Here is a 9,867-nt window from a genome sequence, read left to right as displayed (position 1 = left end):
GCCCAGGGAGGTGGTTGAGGCCCCTTCCCTGGAGATATTCAAGGAGAGGCTCGATGAGGCCCTGGGCAACCTGGTCTAGTTGGGGGTGTCCCTGCTGACTGCGGGGAGGTCGGACTAGATGACCTTTGGAGGTCCCTTCCGGCCTGGGCAATTCTATGATTCTATGATTCTATATTGGGCTGGGCATGGTGGGTCTCTGGGCACAGTGGGATGCAGGTGCCCCGGCAGCACCCGCTCCTGCACCCTTTTCCCACAGGCCCTGGGATGGACGGGTGCGGGGCACCTCTGGGGCAGTGCCAGCGCCCTGCACCGCGTCCTGGAGGAGTGCGCGTCCCTCCTCGCTGCCTTCTGGAGCACCGTGCTGCCCGTCAGCCCTGCCCAGCAGCAGGGCAAGGTAGGCAGGGGGCCGGGGGCCGGCAGGGCGGTGGGGCTGGGTGCTCGCTTGGTTGCTCACGGTGCTCCTCTCGTCCCAGGAACAGGCGCTGCAGGGGGAGATCGCGGCGCTGCGGGCCCAGCTCTCCGAGAGGGAGGATGCTCTGCAGATCACGGCCGAGCGGCTGCGCAGCACTGCCCAGCTCAAGGACAGCATGGAGCACTTCATTGTGAGCCAGCGTATGTGGCCCCGGTGGCATCCTGCTGCGGGGTGGCACGGCCAAGTTGGCCTGCTCCCCACGTGCTTGGGGTGGCTCCACAGCACGGGGACCTCACTTGACCCCATCCCTCTCTCCCTTGCAGTGACCAGGACCCACAATGTGCTGCGCAAGGCCAGGACGAACCTGGAGGTGAGTTTGCCCTGGTAGCCCAGTGTGGCATAGGGGAGGTGCCCCTGCCCTGGTGAGCCCTGATACCCTGGGGATGGGCAGAGATGGTGGACATGCCATGCTCTGCCAGCAAAGTGGTGGCTAACGGGATGCAGCGTGTCTGTGTGGGGGGGGCACAAGGACCCATTTCCCTTGGCTGTTCTCAGCCTTCATACCCGTCTCCCCAGGGCACAGCGGTTCCCTGGCACAAGGCCTGCCCTGGGTTTGCTCCCCCTTATTGCCCTGCCTGTTTTCTCACCAGGTGAAGGCCCATCAGGCCCTGCCCGTCGCGTGAGCTCCAGGCAGGGCAGGGAGTGATGCCCCTGGCCCCGGAACATCCTGCTCACTGCCAAGCCGTGCCATGCCGGAGGGCTGGAGCAGACCCTGTCCCTGCTACTCCCAAGGGCTGAGGAGGGCAGAGATCTGGAGAGCCTGGTGCCACACAGTTAGCGGGTTTGGGGCTGCTGTGGTGGTTGCATGCCCTCCACCTGCCTTTGCTTGGCATCACAGCAGCAGCTGCTGGCTTGGGCTTTTCCTGCCCCATGCTTCAGCGCTTGCCCCCTTCCACCCACGGTGCTTAGAGCAGGGCATCACAGCCCTCCACGCTGAGCACCTCTCGCCCTGGGACTCGGTCCCATTTGTAACCCTGCTGCATACCCATCCCTGCTCGTGGATGTATGTATATGTATATAGATATCGCTATCAGAGCTGCGTTTTGGGGGCTCCCCGGGCATGTCGGGACCCCAGCGTGGAAGGAAGATGTAAGAAATGCCATGTTCTGTTCAGTGCCTGGAGAGTCCCCAATAAAGGTTTCCTTTGGGTTGTGGTGTTTCTGGCACGCCTGTCTCTGCAGCTGTGCTCCCCAAGCTCCCCACAGCCCGGGGTACTGGTACCACAGGCACCAGCTGGCCCCAAATGGGTATCTCCGAGTCCCACCCCAGCACCCCAAGGGCAGCTTGGTGCCCCACTGGGTGCTCCCTTCCCTCCCCTCGCTGCTCCAGAGTTCCCCGCCAACACCAGGCCAGCAGCACCGAGAACAATAAATACTGTAATAAATAAGAGAAAACCCTGTCACATGGCACTGCTCCGGCAGCAGGCGGTGTAGCCGGGGGCCTGGGGTACCTTGCCCTGCTCCGCTCTCCCCAGGCTCCCCTCCAGCGTGGGCGTGCGTGGGTGTCCCTCTGGCTGTGACGGTCAGCCCTGCCCCACAGCAGCACTCCGTGCTGGGGACGGAGGGGGCGGTCAGTCCTTGATGATACTGTCCCAGCAGCAGGTAAGTGCGGCGGCGTCCAGCTGTATCGTCCCTCCCGCTGCCTCCACGCTCAACCTTGCAGAGGGCTGGGGCTGCAGCCAGAGCCGAGAGCCTTCCTCGAAGCTGGGGAGCACAAGGGAGGGGGGCAGCCCCACACACAGGGCTGTGGGACAGCGGGCAGGTGGCAGTCTGGGGTGTCCCAAAGCCCCTAGGGATCAAGGTGGCCTCGGAGGCTCATCACTGGGACAGCACAGCAACCTTCAGCAGGTAGGACTCGTTCCTGGAGGCCTGGGCTGGGGACAGTGCCAGAACTGCCTCGGGGCCCTTGCAGGCTGGAGAAGACGGGTAGGGTGAAGCCCTTTCTGTGTCGAGTGCGAGGAAAGGCTATTCTGGTGAGCAGCAAACACAGTGGCCTCAGAGGCTCACGGAAGCCAAGGGGAGCTGTAGGTGGGCGGAAACCAAGGGTTAAATCAAACCACACCAGCAGGATGGGACAGTGTCACAGGCCCCAGCAGCCCTGGGCTCATCGCCGAGGCCTGTGTCCCTGCCAGGTTCGAGGCTGGGGCCAGCGGCCAGTTCTTCACACAGTCCCGTGGCCCAGTGTGTGCAGACAAAGCGGCGTTTCGTGTCCTGTGTAGGGAGCGGGAGAGGCCCCCAGCTCAGATGGGCTTGTACAGCAGCGTGGTGACATACTTCTTCTTGTAGCGGTGCGTGGCACTGAGCACCATCACGCCGTCCTGCGAGAGGCACAGCATCAGCGGGGAGCAGGTAGGAGAGCTTGGCACCCAGACCCAGGAGTGTGGCACCCCCAAGGGAGCCCTCAGAAAGAGGGCTCCGTGGGCTCAGGGAGCAGCCTCAGCCTGTCCCTGGTGTCCCAAGCCTCACAGCCAGTGAGACAGGTCCAACACCCACAACAGGGAGCCAGGGCAGAGCCAGGGAAGGGTCTGGTATGCAACAGGAGAGCCCAGGGCTGCCCAGCTCTGTCACACTGCGGGGAGGCAGCTACGGGGAACTGGGGGTTGTAAGAAGACCACAACCTACATCCCTGTGTGTGCTACACTCCGCCAGGCAGCCAAGATGTCCTTGTGTTGGTCCTCCCATCCCTGCACCACTGTTTCCACCCCACCGGCTGCCCAGGTTCAGCTCCCTGCAGGTGCTGCAGGCTCCTGGGAACCACCACAGCTCTCCTTCCCCTCACGGGACCTGCCCTTACCTTGATGGAGAGCGCGTAGAGGTGATTGAGCATGACGTGGTTGGGTTCAGGCAGCAGTGCTGGGTCACACTAGGAGAAGAGGAGTGTTACAGGGGAACAGCAGAACCCTGACCCCCCCCAGCCCCAGCCATGATGGGAGCTACCACCTCAGGCAATCTGAGCTGCTGGTGTCTGTTCTGAACAGGAACAGAGCCCAGCTGAGCACCAGGCAGGGTGAGGGCCCAAACCAGTGTGGGTAATGGGAAAAGCGATGCATACAGGACTCCCCTTCAACCCCATGTGGCTCTCTGTATGCAGGCAGTATGCTGTACCCACCGAGATATTGGTGTCCTTGTTCAGGATGACCTGGAGGAGGTGAGGCGGGAGGATGGGTGGGGATTTGAAGCGCTCCTCGGGCCGGTACACGTACATCTCTTGGCCGTAAGGACCAGGTGGTGAGCTTGATAAGTCTGAAGAGAAGAGACAGGAAGAGACATGAAATGGCTGAAGCAGGACCTGTGATCACAGAGCAGCTCCCAAGATGCCGAGAAGGACCCAGCAGTGTCTTTCAAGGCACAAGCATCTTCCATGAGCCATGGCCATAAATCCTATAGCAACAGCTCAGCCTTTTCAGAGCGGAACAAGCAGCCAGGCTGGCCCTGGGCATTTCCAAGCAGGGCCGTAAGCTGGTACGTGCAGACACAACACAAGCACCCTGGGGTGCCCACCCCAAGACCCCTGCGCATGGCTCTCAGCACAGCTGGGTCCCTCTCCCTGTAGGGAGCAGCTGGCTTGCCCCAGAGCTGTCCCCTTTGCAGCAGGGACATGGGCACAGCAAGCAGCAGCATGCTTGCAGGCTCGCCATGCTGCAGAACTAGAACTGCCTGATGAGGTCCTGGAAAGGGCAGATGGGAAGTCCAGATGGAGCAGCTGCTCAGCCTGTGTGCAGACCATAAGTGCTTGTGGTCACTGGAAGCTGGACTGGCCATATCTCCCAGCCACATCTGAACGGATCGTTTTGGTACAGTCAGCACCCAGAAAGGCTCCATCTCCCAGCAGCTGCTTGCTGGCTTCTTTACAAGGAAGTATCTCTTGCCCAGGCTGGGCGAGGACACGGAGCTGAACTCTATCTGAGCTTATATCTGAGATGGGGTTTGTACCAGGAATGGCAGGACGCACTCAAAGTGCCTCGGACCGAAACAGGACTGAGCTACCTGCCAGCACGACTGCCGCCGTCCGCGTGGTAACCCAACCCGAGGGAGGTTTCCGATGTGCTAGCACTACTACAAATTACCTTGGCATGAATACCAAGAGTAGCTCCTGAAAATAACCTGGATCCTGTTCTCACCTGGCTTGCACCCCAGATCAGATGACTTACTCACAGTTGAGCAGACAGAAAGGGATGATGTTCCCAGTATTCACCAGTCTGAAATGGCTGCCTCAGCCACGCACTGGAACTGACCCTGCTCCGGGACGGTGCTAGCACGAAACAAGTTACACCAGCACAGCCCCTCCATGGAGACGAGGTCTCAGCTGTGGGCTGCTGAGGACACGCTGGTAAACACTACTCTTCCTGGGTACAGACCCACACCTCTGCTCAGGGGGTCTGTTCACCCCCAGAGCAGCAAGTCTCAGAGCAGAGGAGGTGGAAAATAGCACATGCAAAGCTGTAATGCCACAAAAACTCACCCCGACCTGAGGTTTCTGAGCTCTCCAGGGAATCCACCTTCAAAGCATCGAACACCTCGAAGTCAGACTTCTTGACGTGAATCAGGTTGTTAATCGTCCCCATCTGGCTGGTGACCACAGGCTGGAGAGAACTGAGGTAAGAGTCTTCCTATGTTCACTTCCAATCAAAGCACAGGCAAGGCTTTCTACACCCTCCCAGCCCTCTTTGCTGTGCCATTACCTCAAAGCACAGGTGGCCAGCATCTAGCTCTGCTCTACGCTTGCAGATCCCTATTGTTTACCCCAGGAGATTTTCCTTTACTTCCAGGCTCCTACACCACCTCCTATTTTCATTTTCCATCTTGCTACATGCCCATGGGTTAAGCGTCCTCTCCTTCCCATGCTGCTATGGCATGGTTCAGTTTGGAGGAGAACCTACAAGTGAATGCTGACCCCATGGCCCATCCTCCTTTGTACTCAATTCTGAATTCAGAAGGCTTAAAGGCCTTCTGGTGTCTCACTGCCCCTCAGTACCTCCCTGACCATTCCCCTGTACAGCTCATCTAAGCCCAGGGGAACCAGCCCCTGAAAGGATTCATGGGATGGAGGTGCCCCTTTCATTTTGGCAGATACTTCCTACTCTTCCTGCTCCTCCTCTGCTACAGATACGTCATGTCTAGTCCCCTGAAAAGAGCACAATCCTCAAGGTTAAAGCTTTGAGAGTTACCTCGGATGGGTCATGGACCCACTGGCCGTCCACAAAAAATTTGTACTGGTGCTCTCCTTCCGGGAGGTCCAGGATAGCTACAAAGTCGTTGTGGCTGTGCAGAGAGAACAGACAAAGCAACAGTATTACCCCACTGATGCTCTGGATGCTGGTCTTTCAGAGGATCCCAGAAAACAGCACTTTTTCACACACTGCCCAGCCGCTCCGCCCCAACAACCTTCACACTTGCTCATCACCAGTGATCTGAGGCACAGACACAAGAGATGCGAGCATTCAGAGCATCGTTGTGGCTCAAATCCCAATGCATCCAGCCACAAGAAGCACAGGAGGCAGCTCAGCTTGCACACTTGCCCTGTGTGCCCAGGAAAAATCGGTGTGGCAGACACCCTGTGCCAGACACACTGGAGAGGATGCATGGGCAACACATCTAACCCAGGACTGGCACTGCAGGATGGGGGCAACAAGTGTCTAAACTCTGTTAAGCCTGCAATTGAGATAAACCCATTGCAAATGATTTGCTGGGATTATGCCCAGAGTCCTACACGCTCTTTCCACAGAAATCACAGATGTATTATAGAACAGTGAGAACATTATTAGGGCAGGGAGATATGTGAGGGACAAATAAACAACCCCCGCTGGCAACAAAACAACTAGGCATGGGGTAAGGCCACAGCCAAAGGAAGAGCTGACAGCTTCTGGGAACTGCTGCATACCTGGGCAGGGCTCTGCTGCCAGGACTAGGTGATGCGTGACATTCAGCTGGGCAAGCAAAGTGGCCCATCCTGTCCTGTCCCTCTGTTTCACAACTTCCCACCACCCAGGGAAGAAGCTGACTACATATTTGTGCTCAGACCCTTCAGCTTGGGTGAACTGAGAAAAGCCAGGTGAGCAAAGGGAACAGCAAACAGCACAGAGAAGGGAAAACACTCGCTGCGACGGAATGGAGGAGAACATCATGTGACCTGAGCGACAGGCTACCTCTTGATGAGCGGGATCTTAGTGCTCCAGTTGTTGAAAGATCCAGAGATGAAGACCTCTTTGCCTCCATCGGCCCAGCGGATGACAGTGGGACGAGCTTGTTGGGATGGTTTCACTGACTCCTCCAGATCTGGCTGCCACGTCACAAACTCCTTGTCCCCAGGAATCTGAGCAAAGAAAACCAGAGCCTGACTGAGACACAGAGACAACCGGGACCACGTTCACTTCCTCCTGGACTCTACCAGCCCACCTGCACATCCCAGACAAAAGCATTGCAGAGCTACTCCAGCCTCCCAACTCTCCACAGACCCCTCGCATGGCTGGGAGGGCAGAGCCAGTGAGTTGAAGCCCCAGCTGGGGCCCCAGAGTGCAGGACAGGAAAGGCAGTGGCCAGCCCTTACCTTGGAGTCATGGGAGCTAAAAACACTGGGGTCATCGGTGCTGCCCACCATGATCTTGTGCGGGTGCTCCTTGGTGGGGTGGGAGGCCCCGGAGCCATCTGAGCGGTGGGACTTGGAGCCATGGCGCTCCCCAGACACTCGCTCGCTGGTGGTGTTCCCCATGATGGCTCAGCAGCCCCTGTGACAGAGAGAGAACAGCAGTGTGTCTGTGCCCACGGGCTCCAGCAGCAAGCAGAGGAGCAAAGGCGGTGTTTCCCAATGCTCTTTGTCAGGGAAGACTGACAGCAATCCTAAAAAAGGCCCGAAGTTCATTCCCACTGCCAAGTTTGGGAGCTGAAGGGGAATTTAACAAACAAGACAGCTTGACCTAATTATAACCACATCCTTATGAACCATCACTCCGGTCAAGCTGGTAATTGTTATTCTCCAAAACGGATACTAGTTAGCCTGTGTCGCACACAAGCCCTCAGCAGCCAGCATAGTAGAGGGGCTGATGGGAAAAATAAAGCCAACCTTTATTGGCAAATCAATTGCTTGCCATTAACAGAGCTTCTTTCACAATCCCACAGTCAGGCTCTGCAGACAAATCCCCTCCATCCAGCAAGAAAACAGACAGAGAGTGAAAGCAGCAGCTGTTTAACAGCTCCCAACAAGTCTCCAAGAGCTTGCAGGCAGAAGAGCAGAGCCTCGCGCCTGGCAAAGGCGACGGGGGAGCATTTAAAGTGTCCGAGTGGAATCGCCCAAGCTGGAGCTTGGCCAAGGCGTGGGGCTAATGCCGTGGTGTCTGCAAAAAGCTCAGCTCTCGACAGCATTCACTTATGATTCACCAGGCAAGCCACCATGTCAGCTGCGGCACAGTGCAGCGAGGAGGTCTGTTTGTTGTGTCCCTTATCAGCGGCACCACCCCGAACGCTCCGGCATCTGCCCAGCCATCCGGAGGCACAGGACGAGGGAAGGGCAACCCCAGCCACCTCAGTGCCCCTCTGCAGCTGGAGACGGGCTGCCATCCCTCAGCTCAGAGAAGGCAAAGCAGAAGAACTGACCGTACAGTGCCGAGCCATAATCAACTAGACACCTCCCAGGACAAACAACAAAGCCACCACAGGCTATACGTGACTCTTCAGGCCTTACCCGGTTTCCAGCAGCTGAGGTGGATGGGGGCTCTTGCCCCCTTCCCCCCAGGCCTATTTCGCAGCTTTCAGCTTACTGCACTGATCATGGGCTCTGCAGGGCAAGGCAAGAGGACAGCCAGCCTTGCTTCACACACTTAGTTGTGACATTTGGGGATTTGTTTAGAAGATCAAGTTATACAAAGGGTGCCAGACAAGGCTGCCAGCCAAAGCCAGGCTTTAGAACGTTACAGAGCAATTACTAAAGTATTTCTTAAATCCTGAGGGCTAAAAGGCAGCTTGAGAGAGCAGCTAACCCATACCCCCCACTCAGCGAGGATCAAGTGTACCTGAAGATCCAGGTCAGATGAGCTGCACCACTTGCTCTGACATCTTTACCGTCTGCCCTGGAGGAGGCTCAGCCAGTTCCTCACAAAACCTGTCCCTGTGCCACTAGACTTGCCATTAAGGAGCTTCTTTCCCAGTATCTCTGCTAAAGGCTCCCTTACTTCTCATCTATGGGGGGAAGCAAAGAAGGGCAGAACATCTTAAGGGCTGAACATCTTCTTGTACCAAGACAGACCTGAGAGACACGTGCAGATGCCGACAGACGGTAAAACTTCCCTTTCTCTTCTCTAAAAGGAATCCAGTCCCTCTGGCTGTCCCTTACAGGTCATGCTCTCCAAACGCCTCCTGAGATTCCTCCCACGTGGTGGCTCCTTTCTGCCAAGTGTCATCCAAAACCCCAAAACACAGATAAGACCACCTCACCTCCCGCATGGGCACCTGTGCCAGGACAGCGAGCCTTTTGAGCACAGCCTGCGGTACTTGGCTTTACTGAATTAACTTCTACAGCCCTTCCGTGTACAGGCAAGCCCTGGTGGCGCAGCATGCTCTGATGGTGTGGCACCAGGCCATCCAAGTCTCTAAGGCAAAAGCCCGAGGAAACCTCCGCAGCCCCTCGGCGCATCCGCTCCCAGCGTGGCAGCTGCAGCCCACAGTAAGGTGGGCACCTGCCTCCCGGGTGACAAACCCCTTCAGTGTCACCCAGCCCCAGTCCCCACTTCGCTTCTGAAAACGAGAGGTGAAATACACCGGTTCCCCCCCAATACACCGGTTCTCTCCGGGTGCCCCGTACCGGGGGACACCGGCAGCCAGCCCGAGAGGGTGTGTTTTGCAGAGATGGGGTCTCCGTGAGGGATGTGGGCACCCTCGGCCCGCAGCCTGCCCAGCCCACACCTCCCGCTCCTGGAGGAAGCTCCGGGGAAGCCCGGTTCGCCGGGGCTCTCCCGCCTCCCCCTTTCGGAGAAGGTAACGGGAGCTCAGCCGTGAGGTGAAGGGGGTGAGCCGGGAAACCGGGGAGAGAGGGAACGTCTCCCTCGCCCGGACCCGCGGCAGGCAGGCACGGCCGGGACGAGGGCTCTGCAAAGCGGGGGCGGTGGCGGGGCTGTCATAGCACGCTCGGCCCGCGGCCGCCCGCTCCCCGGCCCCGCCGGGTCACGGTGAAGCCCTGAGGGGGAAGCGGGGCCGCACCGGCAAGGGACAGGGCCCGATCCGGCCGCAGGGCACGGCTGGCGCCAGCCACGACAGCGGGGTCCGGGCTACCGTTACCCACAGCGGTGTCACCCGTGGGGACGCCCAGCAGCCGCGCCTCACCCACCATCTCCCGCAGCACCACCCGCCCGGCGGCCACCCACCCACCCACCCATGGCCGGGCCAGCCCAGCCCTGACACCCCGCT

The 9,867-nt window shown here is 58.5% G+C and overlaps 2 protein-coding genes across 4 annotated transcripts in view; one reads left to right on the top strand and one right to left on the bottom strand.

Moving 5' to 3' along the window:
• LOC106888890 (myomegalin-like) overlaps window positions 1-1,638 on the top strand; it is a 28,574-nt gene extending 26,936 nt beyond the window's left edge. The window contains exons 35-38 of the mRNA XM_014943402.1: window positions 257-394; window positions 474-612; window positions 736-782; window positions 1,063-1,638. Of these exons, the coding sequence (XP_014798888.1) occupies window positions 257-394; window positions 474-612; window positions 736-782; window positions 1,063-1,095 (357 nt within the window). The 3' untranslated portion in view covers window positions 1,096-1,638. The remainder of the gene's footprint in view (window positions 1-256; window positions 395-473; window positions 613-735; window positions 783-1,062) is intronic.
• Window positions 1,639-1,829: 191 nt separating this feature from the next.
• PRKAB2 (protein kinase, AMP-activated, beta 2 non-catalytic subunit) lies at window positions 1,830-8,659 on the bottom strand. Of its 3 annotated transcripts, none has more exons than XM_014943401.1 (8): window positions 8,478-8,659; window positions 7,019-7,196; window positions 6,618-6,784; window positions 5,640-5,733; window positions 4,940-5,054; window positions 3,581-3,714; window positions 3,266-3,334; window positions 1,830-2,789 (listed from the first exon to the last, which is right to left on the bottom strand). In XM_014943401.1, exons 2-8 carry the CDS (start codon window positions 7,178-7,180, stop codon window positions 2,712-2,714), a joined length of 819 nt encoding a protein of 272 aa, XP_014798887.1. In that variant the 5' UTR covers window positions 7,181-7,196; window positions 8,478-8,659; the 3' UTR covers window positions 1,830-2,711. The 3 variants fall into 3 exon arrangements, with proteins under 3 accessions (XP_014798887.1, XP_014798885.1, XP_014798886.1); XM_014943399.1 differs by having other exon boundaries at window positions 4,934-5,054; window positions 8,478-8,654; XM_014943400.1 differs by lacking the exon at window positions 8,478-8,659 and adding an exon at window positions 7,532-7,553 and having other exon boundaries at window positions 4,934-5,054.
• Window positions 8,660-9,867: the final 1,208 nt, after the last annotated feature.

The sequence above is a fragment of the Calidris pugnax genome, unplaced genomic scaffold, assembly GCF_001431845.1.
Source record: "Calidris pugnax isolate Ruff unplaced genomic scaffold, ASM143184v1 scaffold63, whole genome shotgun sequence".
NCBI lineage: Eukaryota > Metazoa > Chordata > Aves > Charadriiformes > Scolopacidae > Calidris > Calidris pugnax.
The sequence above is the reverse complement of the archived record's forward strand: the minus strand, read 5'-3'. Positions and strand labels throughout refer to the sequence as shown.

Coding starts and splice junctions, on each gene's coding strand:
- PRKAB2 (XM_014943399.1), bottom strand. CDS start 7,180: ATGGGGAACACCACCAGCGAGCGAGTGTCTGGGGAGCGCCATGGCTCC. Junction 6,785..7,018: donor TTAGCTCCCATGACTCCAAG/GTAAGGGCTGGC, acceptor TTCTTTGCTCAG/ATTCCTGGGGACAAGGAGTT. Junction 3,715..4,933: donor CTCAGAAACCTCAGGTCGGG/GTGAGTTTTTGT, acceptor TCTTCTCTTCAG/ACTTATCAAGCTCACCACCT.